This window comes from Triplophysa rosa, linkage group LG19 (assembly GCF_024868665.1).
Source record: "Triplophysa rosa linkage group LG19, Trosa_1v2, whole genome shotgun sequence".
Taxonomy (NCBI): Eukaryota; Metazoa; Chordata; class Actinopteri; order Cypriniformes; family Nemacheilidae; genus Triplophysa; species Triplophysa rosa.
Genome location: NC_079908.1, coordinates 15,907,116 through 15,934,566, shown reverse-complemented (window position 1 = coordinate 15,934,566; position 27,451 = coordinate 15,907,116). Strand labels below are relative to the sequence as shown.

The 27,451-nt window shown below is 38.3% G+C and overlaps 1 protein-coding gene and 1 pseudogene across 2 annotated transcripts; both read left to right on the top strand.

Moving 5' to 3' along the window:
- Positions 1–190: 190 nt before the first annotated feature.
- On the top strand, positions 191–22,001 carry fam169ab (family with sequence similarity 169 member Ab). 2 transcript variants are annotated; one of them, XM_057360808.1, is made up of 14 exons: positions 191–309; positions 915–959; positions 14,571–14,707; positions 14,940–15,039; positions 15,146–15,231; positions 16,001–16,172; positions 16,276–16,455; positions 17,046–17,168; positions 17,293–17,402; positions 17,549–17,591; positions 17,676–17,793; positions 17,907–18,066; positions 18,259–18,444; positions 19,199–22,001. In XM_057360808.1, the coding sequence occupies exons 3-14, from the start codon at positions 14,573–14,575 to the stop codon at positions 20,219–20,221; spliced, it is 2,436 nt and encodes an 811-aa protein (XP_057216791.1). In that variant the 5' UTR covers positions 191–309; positions 915–959; positions 14,571–14,572; the 3' UTR covers positions 20,222–22,001. The 2 variants fall into 2 exon arrangements, with proteins under 2 accessions (XP_057216791.1, XP_057216790.1); XM_057360807.1 differs by lacking the exons at positions 191–309; positions 915–959 and adding an exon at positions 4,318–4,479.
- Positions 2,010–3,500, top strand: LOC130570483 (beta-1,3-galactosyl-O-glycosyl-glycoprotein beta-1,6-N-acetylglucosaminyltransferase 4-like; annotated as a pseudogene).
- Positions 22,002–27,451: the final 5,450 nt, after the last annotated feature.

Sequence of the window (27,451 nt, the reverse complement as noted above, 5' to 3'; positions counted from 1 at the left end):
ACTCTGTGCCTGACAGAAAATGCATGTAATGGCTCCACCAAAAGTTAGCTAAGCACAACCGTCAGACTCCACCCTACATTTGAATAAAGTATTCATTTTAAGAGTACCGAAACGCATTAAAGTTATGAACAACAAATTACAGTGTGTGAGACGTATTGACATTGTGAAGTGTATTTCAAGTTTCCGCTTGTATGCTGAGTTTCGTTTTTGAATTTCTGTCAACACTTTTTGTCAATTATTTGCTGAAGTTGTTGTTCTTTTCATTACATTCTTTGTTTTCTGACGGGAACAATGACACATTAATAATAGGTAAGTTGGATTTTTGTAGCTTTAAAGTAGGCTTGTTACTAGAAAACATAAATAACCCATTTTATTTTAAGATTTACTGAGTTTAAGGGTGAGATGGACCTACTTAAATATGTTTAATGGTTAGCACATCCTTTCAGGAAATGTCATGCAATCATGAATTTGTTTTTTGAACATGTTACCTACGGCCGCAGCTGACTTCCAAGGGGGCCTCAGAATGACTAATAATTTAAAACTATACACAATGAGCATTGAAATACATTTTAAAACAACTAAAAACCAAGATATTTCTTATTATTCGTCCATTTTTCTATTGGATTAACATTTACAGTTACAGTAATAAGAAGCTCTGAAATATTTTATTGGGTAGAAATTTTGATTTTTTGTGAGAAGGAGGGGGCCTTTGCATATCGTTGAATACAGTGGGGGGCCTTGGAGTCAAAAGTGTTAAGAACCTGGTATACATGTAGCACTTGGTTCCTCTAGAATTTATGGGCTCTGGGATCTTCCTCTCTTCTCTTTTTTCTTTAAGTTAACGTTCATTCATTGTCCGCACAAAATAAAACCCATATTTCTTTCGCTTTCCTCTTGAACCCCCGAACCCCAAGCCCCGCCCAGGAGAACATTCAGCCAATCCCTACTTTCAGCGTGAGGTAAGTATATAAATGAGCATTTTCGTTTACTGTATGTAAATAACATTTTACATAGTACAGTACATAATGAGTCATTCTACAATTAGGGGTACATGTCATGTCCATGGACTCTATTATCCATTTTACTTTAATCTGCTGTTTTTGTGCTGTCCGATTTGGTCAATGTGAGGTTTTGCTCTTCAGATCAGCTCTAGAATACATGTTTCTGTATATATTTCTTACAAGGTGTTTTAAAAAGTATTTTGCTCATGCATCTACATTCAATCATCCATTTACTTACTATATGTCCGAGAAATTAATGTCAACCCTGTTACTCCCCATATAACCCCCTATAAATCAGCAATGGTTTGTTACAAAGTCACATGTCAAACATCACATGATGTCATTTCCTTTTTTGGAGAAAATTTTGAAGACCGTGTGGTAAGTCATAACTTCTCCTCTTCAATATTTTATCCATATTATTGTCTGCACATAGAGTAGATTAATTGACCGTCAACTGTGTTATCAACATGTTCTGTTGAACTTGCGTCACATGTTATATTTATAAATATGTAGAGAAAGAATATAAAAACATAAGTTAATCAAGGTCATGTACTAACTAGTCCAAGGTCAGCAGTTTGCATAAGGCCCTAAAGTGGCTGAAATGTCAACTGTGTTACCTGTCAACTGTGTTACCTGTCAACCGTGTTACCATCAACGGTTGACAAAGTTGGCAATTCAGTGTTAATTTATTATAAAAAGATTAGAGCATAAGCTTGCTATATAATTTATTTTGCACATTAAGGGGATATATTATTCAACCACCTAGTTTATTTATAAAAAAAAAAGAATACTGATTTCCTGACTTTTTGGACCTGAAATGTACCCCTAAATATAGAATCACTCAATATATACAGTACGTGAAAAAAACAATACACATGCAAAATAAATGACAAATATAGGCCTATGTACATTTGTATGTAAATTATATTTATGTAAATATAATTACATATATTTTACACAGGGCTACAAACATATGACATGCATTTTTCGGGAATTTTTTTCTACAAAATGAGAAGATTGTGGCTTCATCATAAACCAAAAAACATCATATTTTTCTTTGTAACTCTGATTGCCCTTATATATGTTTTGGGAATCATATTTTCAGGAGTAAGTGAAGATGATGATCACAGAACAAAAGGGCTGTTTAAGAGACCAAGACTGACAGTAAAATATGGCATTAATTGCTCGGCAATATATAACATGGAACCCGTCGAACTGGGAAAATCTTTAATTGTCCGTAAAAACAAAAGCTACGTGGGGCCTTCTGACATGAACATTGCGAACGCCACCTCTGACTGTGATCGGTTTGTTGTATCAGAGGGTTTTGATGCGATACAAGGCTCTGAGTTTGAGCGTGAGTTTCCTCTTGCTTACTCTTTGGTTGTTCACAAGAATGCTGATCTAGTGGAGAGGTTACTGAGGGCCATTTATATGCCACATAATGTTTATTGCATACATTATGACCAGAAGTCTTCAGATGACTTTAAATCAGCGATGCAAGGACTGACCCGCTGCCTCCCTAACGTCTTCATCGCCTCAAAGCTGGAGAGGGTGCAGTATGCAGGCATCTCACGCCTCAAAGCGGATCTCAATTGCCTGTCTGATCTCCTGGAGTCTGAGGTCAAGTGGAAGTATGTCATCAACCTGTGTGGTCAGGACTTTCCACTGCGGACGAACGCTGAGCTGGTGTCAGATCTAAAGATGCTTAAAGGCAGGAACATGGTGGAAACCAAACAGCCTGGCATGAAGATACGGCGCTGGAGTTTTCATCATGCCCTTAAAAATAACATATCTGAATACTATAAGTCGCCTCACAAAACTTTTAAAAAGAAACCTCCTCCACCTCACAACATAGAAATGTTTGTGGGCAGTGCGTACTTTACACTCTCAAGGGAATTTGCACTTTTTGTTCAGCGGAGTCCTCTAGCAAGAGATTTCTTGGTTTGGTCTGAGGACACATACTCACCCGATGAACATTTTTGGGCAACTCTGGTTCGTGTGCCGGGAGTACCAGGAGAGGTGATGAGATCTGTCCCCGACATCACGGAACAGGCAAGTAAAACTCGCCTGGTGAAATGGTTGGCTTTTGAAGATATTCTTTACCCACCCTGCACTGGAAAGCACATACGGGCTTGTGTGTGTTTATGGTGTTGCTGAGCTCAGATGGCTCCTAAACTATGGTCACTGGTTTGCTAATAAAGTGGACTCAAACACAGATCCTATTCTTACTGAATGTTTAGAAGAGAGGCTTTTAGGAAAATGGGGAAGGTCAAAATTACATTAAAATTATATATATTTTTCATTGTGACTTTTGGAAATTCATTTGGACAGTTGTTAATTAAATTGTTAGTTCTGTTAATGTAATATTTAACACACAACAGTGTGGTAATGTGTAAAAATGCTTAACATTGCATGTAAACATTGTATCCCAAACATTACATGTTACATATGTTTCTGTATAGTCAAGCTGATTTTTATTTTTATACGTTTTTTCTGAAGTACAACCATATTAACAACTTTTAGTTCTTTTTTCAGTGAATGTTATGTTGTGTTCAACATTATAAAATGATAACATTTAATATAACACCGAATGTTTTGGGCCACAAAGGTGTAGTTTGGGATTATTTAATAATATGGGGTGCCAACTTCAGGGTGGATATAAACGCCTCTAAAAGAAATATTCTCATATCCCATTGCCCATGGCAGAGGGAAAAGCTAATTCCTATTTTACCCCTCCCCCAGCAAACTTCTCCTCATCTACTTATATGTCACAAGCCACACATGATACGAGGCAAGCCAATGTTTCCCAAAATACAATTATTATTACTTTTGCGCTGCTGCCATACCATATTTATATTTATTATTTTCAAAAGGATTTTTTAGGATAGGATGAGAATAATATAAATAGGCTAATAGTATTTTCCTATCATGGTGGAACAAAAAATAATACTAATTGTAATAGCTTCTATTACAAATACATATGATGAACATACGCTGTTTACCATTAAAGCCCACAATTTAGGTCCTTATTCCAGTATGGTTTTAATGGTGTTTTATTGGTTTCATCCACCCTGATAACATCCCACAAAATGAACTCAACATAGACCAGTTAGAGACCATTATAGCTACTATTTAAACAATCCCATTATTATTAGACTTATTAAACAATAAAATGTCTGTGATGGTTTCGATTCTTTTCTATTCTATTTAACTTGTAAACATATAAACACAGGACTTATAATTTCACAGGAGAATCATTTCTTCAAATCCTTCACGTGGACACGTTTGAGACCTCTCACATTCCGTAGATCCAGCAGCTCCACGGTGCGTGCGTGCGTAGCGCTGAGCGCGTCCTCGAGACCCCGACCTGACGTTATTAACAACAAGCGGGTGTTTCGCTCTAATAGGTGGTTTTGCTTAAACGAACCACGCAAAGGAGATACAAAGCACACAAAATAATTTCGAAAGCAGGGTGAAGGTGAGTCAGCTGTTTTCTTCCAATGACACGCATGCTCGAGGGTTTATTCTCGCTTGTAAGTGTTGTGAAAGCGAACCGGACTGGCACGGCCCAGCGCATTTATATCTGTTTTGATATCAGATATTAAATAACGATAACGATATTACAGCGTTCATCTGCTGTTAGGAACTGAAATATTGCATAATACAGACAATTTGTTAAATCAAGAAGCGGTTGAAATGTGCACAAAGATTGGGTGAGATATGAGCGTGCGCACTCAGTACAGCAGCTTCACGAAACTTTCTCATTTCTGGATCTAACGTTTCTGAAATTGAATTTACAACAACTCGTGCAATAAAGTGACCCGGTGCTCATGTCCGGACTCAAGGATCTTAACGTTACTTATTTAGACTGGTTATACTTTGAATTTGATCCCATAATAGGTGTCTTTAAATACTATGTAATGGCTTTTCTTGGTGACGTTTTCTGACACACCCCCTCGGTCTGAAACTCTCTGCACTCTTTAACGTTAAATCTACTACACAGACAGTACCAAAAACGTATTGTTTGTGACATTGCTCGTTTTCTACTTAGAAACATCTGGTTTTAATAACTTTTCATTAAAAGGAACCCAGTCAGTGTAGTTTGAGTTTAGAGCCTAAGGTGGTCAGAAGTGCTCCCCCATACAAGGAGAACATGTTGTCCCCATGAACAAAATGTGATTGAGAACAAAGAGAGGGAGAGGACGGGAGTCCCATAAAAGTTAGAGACTTTAGAGTTATCAGATTCAGAATTTGGATTTTACATGAAATGGGATGTTAAACTGGAAATGAATAACTTTTGTTGTCAAGTCAACCTTAGGTATACCAGCCATAGCATAGTTTATCAAAGCAGAAACATAATGACGCCATTTTATTTATTAGCTGGTGGTAGTCAGGTATGTTTAGATTCTCTGTATATAAAGATATTGTGATCCATGTGCAATAGTTTAAGATGAATGATTTGTGTGGTCACCACTAATAACAATTATTAAAATACGGGTTAGTTCAAATAAAAACTATGAGCTAAACATTTGAATAAACGTTTGAATGGTCAGATTGTGTCTCGTTGCCCAAACCAGTTCAATCCAGCACTAGAATTAAAAAAACTCCCACCTCCTTTCCAGAACATAATGTTTTTTTAAACACGCATCCTTCAATTTTGTAGTGAATGAACTGCCTGCAATATAGTAGTCCCAAGAACGATAACTTGTACTCTCCTTTGAATTGCAAAATTTCAGCTTACATTTTTAATTGGAATTTAATTGAATTTAAAGATTTGGACGGTTTTATAATACTGTTTTAATGCAGATCTGAGACAGGCATCATATACCTGTGTGAATTCAACCTTGAGAGAAATTCGGCTATACATTTAATGACAAGTTGAAATTGCATGCAAGTACTTGTGAAATATATGTTGCAGTGATGGCCTTTGATTAGTGTTGATTATCCTTGACAGAAGTTCAACTGTCATGTTTCAGGAGGATTGTCTTTGTGTGCTGGACTGCTAATTCTAGTAGACATAACTGGTTGTGTGTGTGAGAGCACAACATTGAATTGACTCACTGGTTATGTAAGGAGAGTTGTGGTACACACACACACACCAACATTACTGTCCACTTGTGTGTCACAATCAAGCTGTTCCCTATTCAGTGCAGATGACTGGGCCAGTGTCCTCATTTAGCCATTTGTTCCAGGATATTAATTGGAATAAAAAGGTACATCATTTACTCACCCTCTTGTCATCCCAAACCTGTATGACTTTCTTCTGTAGAACACAAAAAGGGTTGAATAACATTGGTAACCAAATATTGGTCCCCATTGACTTCCATTGTATGGACACGAAACAACTGAGACATTTCTCAAAATATCTTTTGTGTTCCACAGAAGAAAGAGTCATGTACAGGTTTTGAACGACATGAGGGTGAATAAATGATGACAGAATTTTTATTTTGGGGTGAATTATCTCTTTAAGGGAATAGTAAATAGAGCATAGGAATTGGTTATGTAATATAGATCTGAGATGTACAGCAGAAATAAATCATTTTAACAGAATCTTTTAATAAATCTTTGTTATTTGTTTTGCATATACAATTTATCCGAGACTCGGATCAACCTGACTTCACATTCACGTGCACTTAGAACACCGCCTCCAGATGCATGAGGATAATTGGCTTTCTTATCTGCTTTGCTTGTGTGGTTTTACACCGGTGACAAGAATAGATTCAAATGACCCCCGTGAACCATGACTAGCTGGAGAACCAGGATAGTAGTTAATCTTGGAGGGCTGGTTTTACTCCGAATGGGGGTTACATTTATTTTGGCCATAAGGAGAACACTGGTGTTTTGGAATGCTGGGCTCCATATGTTCATTCTTAGATAAAAAAATGTCCTGCGTGTGCATGTGTTCATGCATTTGTGTCTAACGGACAAAGACCTCTCTGTGTTTGCCTGAGAGTATTTCCTCATCTGCTGAGCATGTTCTATACGCTCTATAATGAGAGTAAAGAGCGTGTTCTCTGTGTCCAGGGCCATTTAGTTTTCCTGTTGACAGATGTTATGCAACATGTGCCACTAAACATCAATGCTTTTCTTGCCTTTAGCTAATTCCAAAGCTTCAGTTCATGTTTAATATTTTGACTCATGCGTTACTTGTTCTCATAGCGTTAAATGCGCTGTATGTAATATTTTGGAGGATCTGTTGACAGAAATGCAATATAATATGCATAACTATGTTTTCAGAGGTGTATAAAGATCTTACATAATGAGGCGTTATGTGTTTATTACCTTAGAATGAGCTATTTCTATCTACATACTAGGGCTGCTCGATTATGACAAAAATCATAATCACGATTATTTTGGCCAATATTGAGATCCTGATTATTTAACATGATTACTCACTAAGTTTTAAAACAACATAGAAAAATAAACTGTGAATTCAACTGAAAGATAAATGTAAAGAAATAGCACAGCTGAAGAACTGTTCAGGAAGGGGGTGCGCTGTGGATTTATACCACAAGAAAAGAGATGATCCTTGCAAAATGGAATGCGGCACAATAATCGTTTTACATCGATTATTTTGTTTTTGTAATTGTTGAAGGCCAAAATTGACGATTACAATTATTTTCTATTAATTGCACAAGCCTACTACATACACTGCGGGTCCCCTTGCATGGAATTCGCCATTTTGTTTCTACAGTAGCCCTAAACGGACAAACTGTTCTATAGAGCGCGTTTAGTAAATACTTTATCTCCTTCGGCAAAGAAGTGAAAACGTGACAACATCTTAGTCCTGTGTCAGCCACTGTAGTCAGTGTTGCCAGATTGGGTGGACAATTTCCAGGCCAAAGGCTCAATAAAACCCGCCCACTCCAACAAAAACCAGCCCAAATTTTAACTCCAAAATAACGCAATAGAAATGTATTGCAATGTCTATTAACGATGATAATGACAATTTTATCTCCTTAAAATGAACTATGACAAGTTGAAAAAATATAATTAAACCAGGAAAACAGGTCAAACGGATCAAACGTAGCATTAAAGAGAGTTAGAAAATATGACTAATATGTCCAGAAACCGCTCACAATCAAGAAATTAATCAATGACTTAACCCTCATAAGCACATTTTGTGCAAAAAGTGCCCACTATAATTAATCGCATTCGGAAAGCTGAGTAGGCATTTTCCACTCGTTCATGAACTTCATGCACACACCACGGCAGCCAAAAATGTGCAATTCATTGATACATACAACAGAACAAAAAAAGAACAGCAGCAACAATAATGCGCTTACCTTTGAGAGTTGCCTTAACATCTGACAGAACTACAGTACGTCTTTCGTGAAGTATATATTGCAGAACATATAATGCTAAATTTAGCAAGTCCAGCAGCTGTCAAGGACGAGTATGATGAACAGAAGTAACGTTATTAGAATCCCATATTCAGTNGCAGCCAAAAATGTGCAATTCATTGATACATACAACAGAACAAAAAAAGAACAGCAGCAACAATAATGCGCTTACCTTTGAGAGTTGCCTTAACATCTGACAGAACTACAGTACGTCTTTCGTGAAGTATATATTGCAGAACATATAATGCTAAATTTAGCAAGTCCAGCAGCTGTCAAGGACGAGTATGATGAACAGAAGTAACGTTATTAGAATCCCATATTCAGTTAGATTTTTATTAAATCATTCAACTGCTGTGAATTCAGTTATAGTTATATTTACAAAGTCTTCGAGTCGTCTGTCACCACATGTGTAATCCACGTTGTGAGATTTGAGTTACTTCCCCTACCGTGCAACATATATTTGGGTCACTTTGGCATTGCGATCGCTTCAATATACAAAATCTGGTCCTTTATCGCACCAAAACCCCATCACTCATAAGCCATCACATGATCTCAACTGTAGATTGATTGAGGTGAGGTCTCCCTATCCCAGACCTGATTGGTTAAACTGAACCAATAAGGGCTGTGTTAAGGAATAATGTGTTTATGACTGCGCTACACATTATTTTCGAACGTTTTGAAATAACTTGACTAATCAAAAGCAAAGAAAAGGCAAGCTGCTTGTGCGGGTTTTTAATTTCATAAGCAGCCCAAATTTTGTCCAGCCGCCCAATGCATTTTTCTCCGGTCTAACCCGTTCAAAAGAAGCCCAATTGGGCAGGAACCCGCCCAATCTGGCTGGAACCCGCCCAATCTGGCAACACTGATTTAGGGCTGGGCGATATATCGATTTTTAAGATATATCGATATATTTTTCAACGCGATGCGGGATTAGACAATATCGTTAATATCGATATGGGGTGTGTTCAACTTGAAGCGGCTCTGTGGCGTCTGACATGCGCAGTACCCATGCGCAGAGTGAGCAGGGCACTCTCGCTCTGCGCGCGAACTGGACGGCCCCCTCAATTTACATGTTTTAAACAAGTGGTGTGCAGCTGTATGCAGGGTTTTTCCTGCATAGAGAAATTGTCGTGTCAAATGTCGTGCCGCCTCAGGCTCTCGCCAAAATTATGTTGTGAGTCTTCACAAGAAATGCTGCGTGCATTTACAGACTGTCATTTGTAACTGCAGTTGCGACATTACGCCACAGTGGAGGCGCTGTTTCGTTATCAGCACACTGAGGCGCTAAAAAGAGATGCAGAACAAGAGCCAGCCTGTGTTTCACGGATGTTTGTTTCGCATCCAAGTACGTTTAATTTCTTGAAATTTCTTAAATCAACATGACGTACATCATTGTAATGTCTTTAGCTGTGCAGTTGGATCGTTGAATCAGCGTATACTGAACACAGAGAGTTCGCCAGTATGAACGCACGTTGTGTTCAGAACGACTCGCACATGAATGACTCATTTGAACCGATTCATTTAAACTATTGAACTTTTCAGTCACTAGCGAATATAAGAGATCATTGAATCATTTAAAGTGAACCACAGAGAATGCAAGATGTGAATGAGCTTTGATCATTTAGTAAGACTGGTTAATTCAGTTGGCTATTGTGGGCTGAAAAGTTAGTTGAAAATGATAAAAATGCGTTATTTGATAAAAAAAACATTTCTGTTTGGTTGAATAAAAGTAATGTTTTATATAACTTAATAATTGTCATTTTCATCTAATTCTATTAGAACTTTTAATAGGTCAAAGTCACTTTGGTTAAGCCACTTAAAGGTACGGTAGGCCTACGTGTGTGTGTGTACAAGATCAGGATGGCACCACCTCCGCCTCATTTTGAGCCAGGAAAAACCTTGTGTATGTTTTCAAATAGGGAAAAAACCCTGTCATTGAATTTCTTTTCACAAGCCATTTTAATATAGGTTATTGTGACATCTCACATGAGGCTTTGACTTGCTAGTAAACATTTATTCCACTTTATAGAAAATATCGATATACATATCGGATATCGCCTTTCATCAAAAAAATACAGAGATATGAATTTTGGTCAATATCGCCCAGCCCTACACTGACTGTAGTACTTCGAAAGGGAGGGGTGGAGTGAGCCGTTGGTTGTATTTCGCTACTTCACTGCTAGATGGCGCTAAAATCTTCACATTTTAATTTAAAGGGTGAAATTGTGTAAGGGGAATTTTGAGTTCATTTGAGAGGTGTTTTTCTCAGTAGATTGTCAATGTCGAGCATTTTAATTCCACTAGATGCCGCTATATTTTATTCAGAGGACCTTTAAATCAAAGTAGTAAAGGCATTTCATAATGTTGGACCTAGTTATAAACCTACACTACTCCCTTCCTGTTAGGAAAACACATAGTGTAACCTTAAAATCAAATCGCTGGTTAAGCAAGAAGTTGACGTGTCATACCCGGTCGGAGTTAAAGAACAATCACGGCAATGTTTGGAAAATCACTACCCCATCAGGCACGGCTGGAAGCCGCTCTGGATACATGCAGTCCACTGAAGGAATCCTGAACGTGATGGGGGATGGTTGGGTTGTGAGGACCAAGACTGTTGTGTGTGACTGTGAATTCAGTTTGTATGGAAAAACGAACAATATATAAAATAATTGTGGCAGTCTAGGTTTAATGGTAATTTTGTACTTTTTTGTTTCTTTAAATGAAATGGTTTTTAATGTTTTTATCTGACTTGTGTACCTTTTAAGACTGAACAGAACAAATAGTTTTTTTAACAGTGAGCAGCATGTATGTGTATGTGCACGTTATTGTTCGGTCTGATTGTCAGCATGACACAGATAGGGGTTGACTGTAGTGGATTCATTGAGGCCAGCTAATGTTGGACAGCAGCCAGATGTCTCTGACAGTCAGAATAGTGTCTGCACTGTTGAACAGTGAATGTGAATTTATATATGTCTTGGTTTTAATAAAATGCATCTGTATATTGTTATATTTCTTTAACTCATTCATTAAAGGTGCTTTGTGTGATATCTATGGACAAAAAAGCAATATATTATACATAACTATTAGGGCTGGGTTTTGCGACCAAATTGGCGATTCGATTCTTATTTATATGGTTTCGATTTGATTCGATTTCGATTCGATTCAATATCGATTAGTTATCAGTGCTTAGATTAAAATGCTAGTTTTGCAGGCATGGAATCCACATTTAAGTATATATGCTGGTAACTGAAACTCTCCTTGCGTGTCACCATTGCGTATCTCGGCTCCAAAACATTGATAAGATTGTGAAAGCCCTCGTTCTCAACTATCGCGTATGGGCGTAAATCCTTGCAAATCAGCATTACTATAGCGTCAGGTATTTTCTTAGCACGAGGAGAATCTGACTGTATTTTGCAGGCAAAAGCAGCGTCTAGCCGTTGCTGTCCAGAATCGCATGAACCAGATATTGCGTCAGGGTGACATCTCGACAGGTGGTTTCGTAGGTTTGTTGTGTTGTTGCAAAATCGTAGCTCTTGCGGGCACAACTTTCAAACGACAGTTGTTTTGTCGACCTCACCTTTGCCGTCATTGCCTTTAAACATAAAGTGCTTCCACACATCAGACTTTAATTTAGTCGGCGCTGGGGTCCATTGGCTACCTTGAGCTTCCGCCATGATCCGTCCCCCTCTCCCACTTTTTATTTGAATTTTTTTTTTTTTAAAGGTATCAGCACGAGTGATTGCGACATCTTCAGGAAGATAGGCGAAATACAGATATCCTTGAACTAAAGCACACACATTAAGAATCGATTTGGGATTTCCCTAATCTATATTGTTTCATTAAATTGAAGATCGATTAAAATCGAAGAATCGATATGTTTTACCCAGCACTAATAACTATATCTTCAGAGGTGTATAAAGACCTTACATAATGAAGCGCTATGTTTTTATTACCTTAGAATAAGCTGTTTATATCTACATACACCACGGGTCCCCTTACATGGAATTCACCATGTTGTTTCTACAGTAGCCCTGAATGGACAAACTGCTCTACAGAGTGCGTTTTGTAAATACGTTATCTCCTTTGGCAAAGAAGCGAAAACTTCACGACATCTTAGTCCTGTGTCAGCCACCGTAGTGCTTCGAAAGTGAGGAGGAGGGGTGGAGTGAGCCGGCAATTCACAACCTCACCACTAGATGCCTCTAATATCTCAACATTGCACAATTAAAGGGTCAAATTTGCATGTGTAAGGGGAATTTTGAGTACATGTGAGAGGTGTTTATTCTCAGAAAATTGTCAGTGTCGAGCGTTTTAATAAAACAAAACCTTGACTTCAAAATAACACTTAGTAGAAACATGAAGCCATGAACACATACAGACCCCACGTAAACAGCTCATAACCTGTTGACTTTTTGTCTTTAACACAGATTTTTCATTTATACTAAACAAAGCCTAATCATAACCTTGAATTCTACCTCTGTGATGTGTTACCACAGTGTGCTGTTTCCTTCTTTTGTTCAATGTTACGGCAGAGCCAGTCTGATCTCACAGGAATTCGTAACTATCTTTCTAGGTGGCTAATTCGTATAAAGATGACATGTTGTGAAGTGTACCAAAAATCGCCAAACTGAGGCCCCTCCCCTAAACCTATCATCACTGGTGCAAAAGCAAATCATGTTTACGAACGAGATCGTATGAATTTATACAAATTCTCCACCTAGTCAAATATTTACGAGATTGTGTTGGCAGAGCATTTGAACCCTGCCGTGTCCCCCCAGCACTGGCTCTGATCAAACACACCCAATACAGGTTTTATAGTTCCTGCTAAAGGTGTTGCGCTGATAGGGCTGCAAGACAGGGCTGAGAAATACAGAGTCAATTCCTTATCTTAAAACCCCTTTTTGTTGTATGACAAATTGTGACATTATACGTTGATTATCTTGAGAAATATTTACATTTATTAATTTAGCAGATGCTTGTCACCAAAGCCATAAGGCAATTTCTTACTTTCGTCTCTTTTACAGTCTTTATGCTTGATGCTTCATTTTTCGAACCTTGAGGGCACTGATATGGCTTGACATTGTAATCGGGCACTATGAAAGGTCGTCTGTGACCGCAATGTTGCAAATCAGCAGTAGCCCTCACAAAAGTATTTATTTTGTAAAACAGCATACTGTAAATACTGATAATGACCAGGGTTTTTCCTGCATAGAGAAATTGGAGGCGGCCGCCTCTGTCAAATGTTGTGCCGCCTCAGGCTCTCGCCAAAATTATGTTGCGAGTCTTCACAAGAAATGCTGTGTGCATTTATCAGACTGTCATTTGTAACTGCAGTTGCGACATTACGCCACAGTGGAGGCGCTGTTTCGTTATCAGCACACTGAGGCACTAAAAAGAGTCGCAGAACAAGAGCCAGCCTGTGTTTCACGGCTGTTTGTTTTGCATCCAAGTACGTTTAATTTCTTGAAATTTATTAAATTAACATTGTAATGTCTTTAGCTGTGCAGTTGGATCGCTGAATCGGCGTATACTGTACACAGCGAGTTCGCCAGTATGAACGCAGAACGACTCGCACACGAATGACTCATTTGAACAGATTCATTTAAACTATTGAACTTTTCAGTCATTAGCGAATATAAGAGATCATTGAATCATTTAAAGTGAACCACAGAGAATGCAAGATGTGAATGAGCTTTGCTCATTTAGAAAGACTGGTTAATTCAGTTGGCTATTGTGGGCTGAAAAGTTAGTTGAAATGATAAAAAAGCTTTATTTGATAAAAAAAACATTTCTGTTTGGTTGAATAAAAGTAATGTTTTATATAACTTAATAATTGTCATTTTCATCTAATTCTATTAGAACTTATGAACCACAGAGAATGCAAGATGTGAATGAGCTTTGCTCATTTAGAAAGACTGGTTAATTCAGTTGGCTATTGTGGGCTGAAAAGTTAGTTGAAAATGATAAGAAAGCTTTATTTGATAAAAAAAACATTTCTGTTTGGTTGAATAAAAGTAATGTTTTATATAACTTAATCATTGTCATTTGTATCTAATTTTATTAGAACTTTTAATATGTCAAACTCAAAGTCACTTTGGTTAAGCCACTAAAAGGTATGGTAGGCCTACGCGTGTGTACAAGATGAGGATGGCACCACCTCCGCCTCATTTTGAGCCAGGAAAAACCCTGATGAAAGTGATATTTTTGTAACCTCTGACCCCTGTAGGGATGGAGTTCCCTGTAGATTTGTTGGTGTCCGGGAGACATGAGGACTTGGAAAGTTCAGCCCAGAGCTACATGAACAAACTGCTTTACAGCCGACCAGATCACACACAATACCTTACCCTGCCCAGCGCAAGAAAGGTAACAACAACAACACTCGCACACAGCACAGAGTTTAGATAACACTGAATATATTGCAGCAAAAAACAACTTTGTCACAAGTAATTCATATTAATAAAGATCATTGACACACACACAACAAGCCTGTTGACTTCCCTGCATGTTGTAAAAAGACAGTTTGCAAAGGACGGCCATTAACTGGTGATGTAACCCTGTAACTCTATAAAAATGTTTTTATTACTGGCTCATGTAGATCCAGATCAGTCCTGCCAATGTTGGCTTTGTTCCTCTCTATGGAGCAAACCTCAAACACAAAGTCCTGGCTCTGTTTGCTCCCGAGGACCAGTTCACAGGTAACTCTTTGTCTATCCTCTCTGTAAAACTATACCTCAAATATCATTTTATTTCACTGTTCTGATTGATTTACTATCCCGTTTCTTTTTGGTCACTATTTCATAGCTGTGGCGTTGTTTTTGGCTGACCAGTGGTACACAGTGGAAGATGCTCTCAGAACTTCGGATCCTGCAAGAGAAGGCCTTATAAAGGTGATTAAAGATTGATATATATCAGAGGTTCACATATTTTTGCGTTTGGCAGGCGGTTTATCTGAAGTGATTCACCGTGCACAAATTTATCAGCTTGCTCTACCGGTTGAGCTAGTCAAATTAATAGAAAAGTCAAATTTTGACATTTTCTTTGAGTCTGTGCAAGCACATTGACAGTAGTCTTTTATTTTGTAATGTAAAAATAAGAATTTGGTTTGTGTGTGTTTGTGTTTGTAAACGCTTAATTGTAGTGAAAGGGTTTTATGAGGAGCTTTGGCTATAGAAAGGAGCAGAAGTTTTGTGTTTTATCAGTGCGTCTTTGACTCGAGCTCCCTGATTTGAACACATACTGCTTTCATAATACACCAGAACAAGGTCATGAAATTTTCATAGCAAATCAAACATGTCTGTTTTTCCTCTCCTTTTCATGCTTAAGAACTCAATGCTCTCGTGTTTTTTGATCATGCTGAAAACTGCAAAGGCAGATCTGGTGTATTCTGCTGCAGGCTGCATGTGTTGTAATATCCTGTGGAACAGACTGGTTTTCCTCTACGGGAATGTTATTTTTCTAGCTTTTCTATAATGCTGGATTGCACTGTACATTGGGCCACTCCTAGAAATGAATGAAGACCACTATAATTCAGTTTATAAGTGCGATTTGAGCTACACACAGATGACAAAACATTGCCAAGACAGCCGGCCAAAATAGATTTGACTACATAGATTTTCTTTTGTGCACCATTTTATACATGTGCTGTTGTTTGGGCAGGTGAGATCTGTGGGCGAGAGGATTGCGTTATATGTCCTGAACCGCATCATTTACCGGACAGGGGAGATGGCTTTGAACGAGGTGCCGTTCCTGTGCCATGCAGAAGATGACTACGCCAAAATCCTCTGGAAGAATGGAGAGGCGGTGGGCTTCCACTCGGTCAAATCTAAAGGTATGTCATCCCTTAAAGAGAGTCTGGAAAATGGACAGTTTTCTCAGGTTATGAGACCGTTACGCAGAATGTTTATTTCTGCTGTGTTTGTCCTCATCTGCAGGTAGTTTGTGCAACAGCTTTGTGAGCCAGTGCTACCTACTTCCTGTCATGGATTCAATATTTGTGCGGAAGGATCACCGTGGTAACGGTCATGGATTGCAGATGTTGGAAGACTTTGTGGACTCTTTTAAAGATGATGAACTGGGCTTGAAATACCCCCTGACACAGGCCATGCAAAGAAGTGAGAAACCTGCTTCACTTTATATTTACTTTAATTTTAACTTGTTGTGTGTGTAGCCTCATGCATTATAGTGAATTTTTTTTTTTTAAGTGGTAACACAAGCCTATTTCGTACTTGCTGCGATATGCTGAAGCATATATTGTTACGTAGGAAGTTCAGTTTCCCCTGGAGTGTTTTGGCTCTGTCTAAAAATTTGTTCTAATGAATACAGAGGAAGAATGATTGTGATAAAACAGTTCTTGGACCCCATTGACTACAATAGTAGGAAAAATTATTTTATAATTTTTGAAGATATTTTGAAGAATGTAGGACAGCAAACAGTTCTGGGGCACTTTTGACTACCATTGTCATTTGTCCTACTATGGTAGTCAGTCAATGGGGTTCCAGAACTGTTTGGTTACAAGAATTCGTCCAAATATCTTTCTCTGTGTTCAACCAAACCAAGAAATTTATACAGGTTTGGTACAACTAGAGAGTGAGTAATTCATGACATTGGGTGAACTATCACTTTAATGCAGAGACATTCGTCTATCCAAATAATGTTCAGGCTCACTTTATGTGCATCATGTATGTAACACTTCTGTCCTCAGTATGCAGTCGGTATCTGAGCACATACCCTGCCGACGTGGATCTGCTGTGGGAGGTGGAAGGAGTCGGAGGGCCCTACCAGAAAGCCAAAGTGGCGAACAGACTTGCCTCTCTTGCACTAAGATGTAAGCATTTGCACCTCTGCCGACAAACAATGACGCTCTTGTGTTCATGTAAAACCTTCGGTTATAGCATCTCTCTGCTGGGAAGTAAAACACTGTACTATTTATTGTTTGTGTCTCCATAAAGGCAACCACAGCTCATGGGTGGCAGATGACAACAAAAATGGAGAAGTTGTCGTGAATGAGGTGGAGATGAATGAGGTGGAGATGAACGAGGAGAGCTGCCTGGACATCACGGTAAATTTAAAGATGATGGTGGTTTGAAGGAATGCAACTTGGAAAGGGTTTTAGTATCTTTGTCAAATCTATACCATCTTCATTGTTGCACGTATAAAACTTATTGAACTTAGCCAGTTAAAATGAATCGTTTTCTTTTTTTTCAGGAAGAGGTGGTCGCAGTCAACAAACATCTTAAAGTAGCAGAAGGTTTGAATTTTGTGTTCTAAAAACATACGTTTAGAAATTGTAAAATTGGCCATTCAAGTCTATTTTCTGTCTCTCTCCCTGTAGAAATAGTCGAATTGCCCGTATCCACGTGCACCCGTAGCAGCGGTCACAAACAGAAGAAACGACTGAGGGAGGAACCGGACGAGAGCGCCGGAGAGAACCCACCTGAAAAAATCAACAGGTCTTTAAAACTGCTTATATGTGTACAGCGATCAAACAAGTTCTTTTTCACTTTTGTGCATCAATATAAAAATTAACTTGTCGTTTGAGCTCAAACCTGTATTTTGGCATTAGATCAGCCAAAGAAGAAACTGAGGTGCAACCAGATGCTGTGGAACCTGATGCTGTTGTACCTGAAGCTAAAGACGCTGCAGATGGAGAAACTGAAGGAGAACGAGAGGAAGAAACAAGCTCTGTTCAAGCTGATGAGATTATGGCAGAACCTGAAAATCCGGTTAGAGATGGGGACCTGTTTGACCCCTACTAGACACAACACTGTCCTTTGTTTTTGGTTCATTAGACAGTTGCGGCACTGTGAGCAAAAGGGCCCATAAGCAAATTTTGTTTTGTTGACACATGCAAATACATACTGTATGCACTCACAGATGCAGATATTTATAGCTTTTTCCCTGTGAATGTGTCAAAGGTAAATGGAAAACTGAGTGACAGCATGGCAGAGAAGGAGGAGGGTTCAACAGACACACCGGAGGATGTCCAGAGTGGTCAGGAGTGCTCTCTAGAGGCCGAACCTGTCAACCAGAATGGACCTGCTGAGGAAGAGATGATGGAACAAGAGGGAGAGAGTGAATCACAGGAGGCTCCTGTTGAAAAGGTTTACTGTTTTGTTACAAATTTTTATGCATTTTTAGATTGACATGTCAGCTAAATGTTGTGTATTATACAATTAGTATTAGTAAGTGTCAAGTTAAGGTTGTGCAGTTACGTGTTTGCTTGTTTCATCCATGCTTTCAATGAGAGATCTCATTTATTTGTGATGCAGAACCTTTCAACAAAATTAGTGAACATAGATGGTCTAGCCTAGTTCACCCCCATGTTGACTTTCGTTTTTATGCGGAACACAAAAGAAGATATTTTGAAGAACGTTGGTAACCAAACAATACCGACCCTTATTAAATTTCATTGTATGGACAAAATACCAGATTTATTATAGTTTTGATTTTAGTTTTATTCATATTTTAAATTAGCTTTTATTTTTAAAGTTTTAGCAATTTTGGTACATGCTTTTGTCATTTTATAAAGTATTTGTTTATTTTTTATGTTGCTATATAATATTAATTCATTTGTGTTTATTGTTATAATTTTAGTGCTTTAAATTTATTTCAAAGTAAATTTTTAGGCAACATTCAATTTTTCCTTTAGTTAAGTTTTTCCAATAATGTTATTTGATTTCAATGAACAGAAATGTTTTGAAAGATTTAATTTTAGTAAACTAAAATAAAAGAAGATATTTTGAAACATGTTTTAGTGGTATTTTGCAAGGTTGTGTTCCACAGAAAAAAAAGAATAAATGATAACAGCATTTTTTACTTTGTGGATGAATGATCCCTTTTATCTGTCTTTTGCAGGAGGATGTTATCGATAATCCAGAGCAATCTGAGGAGCCGACTGCAGAGGTGGAGCTTGTTTCTGAGGGAAAACAGGAAGCAGTTGAGGAGGAACATGAAGAAGAGGAAGCTTCTTCTGCAGTTGAGGAGAAATCAGAGGAGGAAGTAGCTCCCGCAGTTGAAGAAGAACAGCAAAAAGATGTGCCTTCTGCAGTTGAAGAGGAACCAGAGGCAGTACCTCGCGCACTTGAAGAAGAACAGGAAGAAGATGTACCTTCTGCAGTTGAGGAGGAACCAGAAGAGGAGGTAGCTCCTGTGGTTGAAGAAGCACAGGAAAAAGAAGTAGCCAAGGATGTAGATCAGCCCCAGGCAGTTTTTGAGGCGTCCTCTGAGGCCCCAGTCCTCCTAGCTGACATGGAGGAAGGTGAATGTGTGCAGCAAGACAGTGAGACATTAGAGGATCCATCATCCTCTCCACTAGACAATTCAGTGGAAGAGGCTTCTGGTGTTCCTATTGAAGGAGAGCAGGAAGAGAAAGCCATCATGGAGACAGAGGAGCCAACTGTGAGCCAAAACGAGATGGCCAACTGTGAACTACTTGTGGAAAGCCAGTCTGAGGACACCAAAAAAGAAGAGACGAACGACAAAGATGAACAGAACGAAGAGGAGAACACTACCGCCACCACCACGGAAGATGAGAAGGAAGAAGAAAAAAGCTCAGAAGAAACTTCCGATTCTCCTGATGTTCGAGTTCTCAGAGGAGGCAGGAGCAAGCCTGTACCTCCAACTCCAAAACGCACATCCAGCAGACTGAGCAAAGCTGCGGTCATAGAGGAGGTAGAAGAAGAGCTGGAGGAGGAAGAGGAGGAGAAGCTCACAAGCGCAGAAGAGGAGAAGGGCAGCACAGAGGAAGACGAGGCTCCCGAACACAACTCTGAAGAAGAGGAGGAGCCACCGGTGATTGACATGAGGGTGTTGAGGAGGAAAACCAAAGTGATACAGTCCGTGCCCAGACCAAAGGCAAAGAGACGCAGCAAAAACTGAGTATACACGCATTCTGTTACTCTTCGTGGCACTCCATTACACTTCTCTAACTCTCTTTAAGAGTCTCTATACATAACACACCTGTGTTAAGCACTACACAGTTGGGGATCCAGAGAGGTTTTTATATTTGGGTTAAGGTTTAAAACAGGCTGGGTGAGGATAATGTTGGTTGTCATTTCATTTAGATTTTGTGAGGATAATTTTACTAGTAAAAGTCAGAAAATAAAAAAGTGCAGTATTTTGTATTAATGTGTTGTAAGCACCGAGTTTAACTTGCAGTAGGGCGATGCTGGCAGATTTGTAACTGTGAACTTTATCATTCTTTTTGATTCTCTTCTGCATTTGATACTTATTGACCGGCTGCTTGACCTTGAAATGACAATTCACATAACAGTGAATGTTCTGTCACACTTTATGTTCTGTCATGTTTTCTGTTGCACAAAAAAGGTATTTTAAATATTTATTAATCAATAATATATGTTCATAGGGATCACATCTCCAAAAGTTTAAGAAACTACTTTTTTATTCACAAGTTATAATTGGTTATTGGAAGCTTTGGGGCACTTTGTTTTTGTCAGTTTTATTGGCTAACATGCTCGATTAGTATGAACAATTGTTTTTGTTCCACAGAATAAAGTCGAAAGGGCTAAGAATTGCATAAAAGAAAGAAAACAATGACTTAATTTTAATTTTGTTGGTGAATTACTCTTTTAACACTGCTGTTTAAAAGCTGCTTAACTTACAATTTTTACAGCCTGAGTTACAATGTGAAGCTATTATATTAGATGTGATGTGGATTGAGTTTGACTTTATTTTGGGATATTGTCAGTGTGGGACACATTAGAAGTTATTTCCTTTAAGGACTTTTGTTCCGTTTCGCCTCGCACAACATTCCACAAATGAAGTGGACTTGACAAAAAAGTTGACCTGACAGATCACAAAACTACCTTTCATCTTTGATTTGAATCACGTGGTGTTGCATCTGAGGAATTATTTTGTTGTGTTAGACCTGTTCTTAAAAGTAATTTATTTTCCAGTTTCTGAACTTTTTTCAAAATAATGTGAATACATATGTATGCAAAACACACACATATACTTATTTTGTATGCAGTTATAGTTAGTCCTGAAAATGCAGATTTAAAAATAGCTTTATTACTTCATATATATGTGATTACACTTAAATGACCAATTATACTGACATGCATTTTTCATAGAAATGTCTACTCTAATTCTTAAATGCTGGAGGTTATTTGATGCTAGAAATTATGGCTTTAATTAGCTGGTTGCGGTTTCTCATCATGTGTTTTTGCAGTTTATCAACAATCCCGTGAGCGTTGTACTTTTACAAATAACCTCAACCTACAATGACACTTGTTTTAGGCTATACTTTTCCTTTTGCTAAAACCTTGTACCCATACGGGCTATAATATTACTCATAACATTGCATTCATATTTTGTATTTGTGAAAACTGTGCAGGAAAAGCGTACACACAATTTAAGTGTTTGCGTTTTACAGTTTTGCAATAAAAGTCGTCTTAGTTGGCTGCAAGATTCTGAATGACCACATGAGGGCGCCGTAGGATTTTACAAAGGCCATCGCAGATTTTTAAAAGGCGCTGTTTGTTCCTGTGTTTCTCTTATCGTTTCACGCTTTTTTGGTTTGGGAAGAACAATGAACGCTTAAAAGTCCTGTGCTTTAAACGTTGTTTAGGCAATGGTTTTTGAAATAGTTTTCGCTAACTGATTTTTTTGTGTAGTTAATAAATATCTTTCCTGTATATTTCTTGTATTGCGTTTAATTTATTTTACAAAGACTTTGCAAACAGAATTATTAAGCATGAAGGTAAAACAAAATATTAAATAAATATTAAAACCACAGTAATTTAGCCTATAGAGAGTTCTTTATCTTACAAACCTTTTATTCTAATTACAATTTGTACTACCTGTTTTTAGCTACCTGTAATTATATTTAAGTTTAAACTATGGTTTATATAGGCTAATGAGAAAATGGTAAATTTGTGGTTGTGGTTTTAATACAAAATACCATAAAAAAGGTTCCAAAAGGGTTCTTCGTAATGCCGTGAAGTCAAAGATTTGTAAAAGAGCCATTTGTTATGTTTGTAGAAGCTTTGGTTCCACTAAAGAGAACCTGTAGGTTCTGCACGGATATTAAGCCATACAGCATACAAAAATATTTTTCTATACTGTTTAGCAGTATAGGTCAAATGTTTGTTATTAGTAAAATGGTTTATTTTCATAAGGGCTCTGCATGACAGAAGTTGATCTATCTTGAATATTTCTCTTGACAGACCTGTATAAACTTTGAAACTATATTTGAGCTGTGAGAACATACATCACAGAAGTGATTTTGTAGGGTGGTGGAGGGTTGAAAGATTTTTATGGCGCTAATCATTTGATAAGCAAGGTGTGTGAGAGTGTATGTGCCTCTATTCTTTTGTGCTTCCAACAAAAGCCGCCCAGCTGGCTTCCTTCTCTGCCTTCGTCCATATGCTTTTATCTATTTTAGCAAATTTCATCCACATCTTTTGAATTTTGCTATTTCATTAACCTTCACACTCTTATTGAATTGGTTAGGGGATATTTTAGACTAACACCGCACCACAGATTTCTGAGAAGTAGCATAAATTGTGAAAAAATGAATATAATAGCAAACAAAAAGAAATCCACATCTGTATTTGTATTTCTAAATCCCCATGATTCTAGTTCTCAGCAAGGGAGTGCATTTATGTGTTAGTGTGCATACCCACCTTCTCTGTGTGTGGTGTGTGTGTGTTTTATGGTCCTGGCTGATTAAGCTTGGCACTGTCAGGAGTGGGTTTGTGTGTGTAATTAATGATGTGTCTCCTGCTCTCTCCCATGGTAAAGGCTAATAGGATTTCCCAGCCCCAGGCTACAGCGAGGAGAGGCTGGGTGTGAGGAAGTGTGCAGGAGAGGAGAGGGGAGGCAGATTGCAGGTGATAGGAGAGGTGACAACGCAGGAGGTTTGAGCAGGTGGAGGTGAGAGGTTATAGAGGATTCTGGATGGTCTGGCTGGGCTTGAGAGAAGAATGTAATCTACAGCGGGGAAAACGGGATATTATTCTTCAAAGTATCCTCCTTTGTGTTTTTCAGAAAGAAAGAAATTAATTTAGTTAATATCCACTTTCTTTGACGTAACAGATATTATTGAAGTGTTCACTTGACACCAAGTTGATGTGCACCTTTCAGAGATGTGTCTCATAACATTGTGCATGTCTGAAGTTATAAAAAATCTTTTCAATGAATTTTCATTAGACTTACATAAATTCAGTCCTTAAAAACCTATTGGCATTTTAAACCATTTTGTAAAACAGTAGCACTTACTGTATACCACATATTAATACAAAACCATTTCAACCAAATGGAAATCACATAGTAAGCGGAATTAAAAACCCAAGTTTATGATGCCTCCAGGAAAAACATACAACACATCAATCAATAAAGCAATCCTAGATTGATTGACATTCATTCCAAAAACCGAAAAAAGCTAAATTCTTGATTGTTCAATTTCGCACGCTGTGCTCAAGTTTCCACAAACGTTTGAATAAAACCAGACACCATTATGCCTGAACATGTTTGAACATGACCTTTGACTAATCAGCCATCACAAAAATGGAAATATTGCTGTAATCTCTGCTGTAGAGAATTTATGTTGAGAAGCAGACAAAGATAATGAAAGACTGATGGAGAAAAGTAAAGTAGAGTGTTGGAGAGAGGGACGTGCTGGGGGGCTTCTGTGCTGCGGGGTTGATTGTGTGCTGGGTGGAGAGGGGCATTGTGGGATAGCATGGGACAGAGAATGAGGTGCGAGAACGAGCAGGTGATTTATAACAACAACAGAAGGCATCTCTCCCCTCCTCCTTCTCTTCTCCACTCTCACTGAAGCAAAACAAGGAAATCCATTACAGAAAAGGCCTGTATGATAATGGACTTTGCTGTGTGTGTGTGTGTGTGTGTGTGTGTGTGTGTGTGTGTGTGTGTGTGTGTGTGTGTGTGTGTGTGTGTGTGTGTGTGTGTGTGTGTGTGCGTGTGTGTGTGTGTGTGTGTGTGTGTGTGTGTGTGTGTGTGTGTGTGTGTGTGTGTGTGTGTGTGTGTGTGTGTGTGTGTGTGTGTGCAGAAGCAAGACAACGGATATATTTGGGTAATAAAACCGTAAAGATTTTTCGAGATATACAAGTGTGCCCGTGAAGGTCTGGTGAAAACGTAAGCGTATGTGTATATAGACACATTTTTAGTCCCAGAGTGCCTCGCCGCTGTGCCGTTAATGTGGTCTCCTTTCCTTCCTCACCTCCCTGAGATAAAGACCTCAGATCCACCTCGGAGAAAGAATGATGGTGCTGGTTGGCTCCTGGGAGCAAACAGATACAAGAAAGAGAAGTAAATAATAGAGGGATATGGCAGGCAGTAATGGTATGGTGGTGGTGAGGACCACGTTCTACACCACAGGAGGGGCTGCACACAACATCCAGCCCAGCTCAGAGTCTCCCTCTGGGGGAGGAGATGGGCTGGAGGTACCCGTCCCTGCTCCTCTCACATTACCCTTTATGTTAAAACCAGTCAGGGGGAAAATTGGAGCCTGCATGGTCCTCCACAGGCCCACCTGAGCCCACTGAGACAAGGAGTGGGAGTGGGGCGGTCTAAATGCATGGGTAATATGAGCCATAACCTTGAGAACATGTTAAAGCATATGTATGTAAAATTTTGTTGTGTGACAATGCATCTGCGCGGGAGTGAAGTGTTGACGGTGTGGATAATTTTATCAGTTCATTCAAACTTTGTGATACTATTTTCTGAGAGATATTTAGAATGTTGTGTCTTTAGATTATTCACAAAGGATGCTCAGAATTGTCTTTGAATATGTTGTTAACAATTACAATGTAGATAACAACTTTAAAAAGTTGTGTGCCTTTTAATGTGTAAACTGAAGCTTTACAGAGGCTTGGCAAAAGGAATACATCACATTCAAACTTCCTGCAGAGTCAAGGCCCAGGAGAAGTACTGCTATAGTAAAAAACAACAAGGTGCTACAAAAAGCCTTTCACACCATAACAACCATTTTGGGTTTCTTAACGAACCATTCACTCAAAGGTTCTTGAATTTCTTTTTTATAATCTAAAGAACTGTTTCCCACTAAAAACATTTTGTGCAATAGAAAGATTTTTCGGATTTAAAGGTTTATTGCGCCAAAAAATGGTTGTCTGTCATCGTGAAGCACTTTTTTTAAAGGGTGAATGAACAAAATATTGCATTATAAAACCCATTTTACATTTTTGACAAATATTAATAAGTGTAGTGGGTTTTTCCTCTCTATTTTGTACATCTATTTTGAAAGTAAATTAAAAGCAAAATATTGTAAAACACGCCATTTAAAAATCATATTTGGCCACTTCTGTACTATGAGCCCTCCCTGGGACTTTTATTTTGTTTTAGTTGGCGTTTTGTTTTGCAACGTTGCTCCAAACACGAAATCTTTTTTCATAGCTAAATGAAAAGACATCATTTTCTTGCTTAAAAATCTAACATTCGTACTCTTTGTTGTTTGTATGCAATAAAAAAGTGCTTAACGTTCAAAATATTTTTTCTCTCTCTACACAAAAACTGACTGACATGAATAATTTCTACCTCAACGCCAGTGTGTTTTTTAACATCTACTTCTGTCAAAATTCTACTTCTACAAAATTTTTATTCCTACGTCAGATTTGCCCATGCAATTGTCTTTCTTCTTTAGCCCATCAGATGGCGCCTGCTTTCATTCTGGGAGCTGTTTGGGGTGTAGCTGTAAATCACAGATGTTGCCTGTCCGTTCTTTTGTTTCACCCCATTGAGAAGAGAGACCTCAGCTGTTAAAGGAGAGTCTTCATTATGGCTTCAATGTTCTTTTGAAAATAATTTCCATTAACATTTTTTTCAAAGGAAGGTACTAAAGCGAAGGTTAAATGAAGTTGAACAACGCACAGGCTCGTCTGTGAAGTTCTCAATTGACAGATCAAAAGCGCAGGCCTTTAACCAGAAGACTGCAGCGGGCTCGAGCTGTGACGGGGGATGTGCTTTGAGGAGGGCAGATGTCTCAGTGCGTTGAAGGTGTGTTTGTTTGTTCGAAGAAAATATTAAAGAAATACCATTTTAAATTAGGAAAATATCTACAGTTGCCGTCGATTTTTTGCCTCCGGTATAGAGCGTTTCAGTGGCAACAACATAAACGCTATGTGGCCCAAACTTAACTTCCGGCAGACCTCAGCAAATAATCAATAATTTAAACTGTTGAGTAGTTCTAAATTAATTTAATACAATTTATATACAATAATAAGTCATATCAATATTAATTAAATATAAAATAAATTGTTATATTATACCAAACAGTTCAGTTCGGGCCAGCGCTGTTGCGTGATGTCATAACACATATTGAACTGGGCTGCGTTCAGCCCCGACCAAAGGTTGCAAAACGTTTTTTTAAACGGAAACGGTGGTACGGTTGAACACCCAGTTGTGATGACGCAAGAGTTTAACTATGGCAGCTGAGAAGGCCATTCTTTGTGAAGAATTTTCGGAGCCTGATGAATCGGTATGAATACGTGCTGAATTCTGCAAAATTCATGTCTTCTAATATCTTCAATACACATTTGTAAACGACTTAACTTGGACCTAATGTGCGAGCTGTCTCTTTAATACCGCGTGGGTTATAAACATGTTGCTGCTGATTGGGCTAACATTCTTGACACACCCACCAAACAAGAGAAAACTTACTCAAACCCCGTTGCACACCGTTTCCAGGAAACGTGTCGTTGCGCATCGGTTTGAGCTTGAAAGGTGGCCTACAATCTAGCTTCACCAATTTTACGGTTTTATCCTTGGTGCCATATAATAACAAATAATGTACTCTAGCGAATAATGTAGCTACATGTAAAAATGATAATAAAAATCATTTCGATTTTTGCCATGGCAAGTCATTGCATTAATTAGTGTTTTATGTTTGGCAAACATTTTGCCATAATGTACAATCAAATAATATTCTTAAAAAATGAACCTTATTTTAACCTGATTAGTCCTGTCAACTAACAAGTGACTGAAAGTGTTTATTCATAATTCAGTGAACCGATTGTCACATTTGTGGACGAATCAGTATATGTGAACAGTGCAATGGGTTTCTAAAAGACAAAGATTTATCCGAACACAGGTATAATTAGTGTTCTT

Bases quoted from the DNA above. Each gene is read 5' to 3' on its own strand.
- fam169ab (XM_057360808.1), top strand. From the start codon at position 14,573: ATGGAGTTCCCTGTAGATTTGTTGGTGTCCGGGAGACATGAGGACTTG. The intron at 16,456-17,045 runs GTGAGAAACCTG...TTCTGTCCTCAG, and splicing joins GACACAGGCCATGCAAAGAA to TATGCAGTCGGTATCTGAGC. The intron at 17,403-17,548 runs GTAAATTTAAAG...CTTTTTTTTCAG, and splicing joins AGAGCTGCCTGGACATCACG to GAAGAGGTGGTCGCAGTCAA.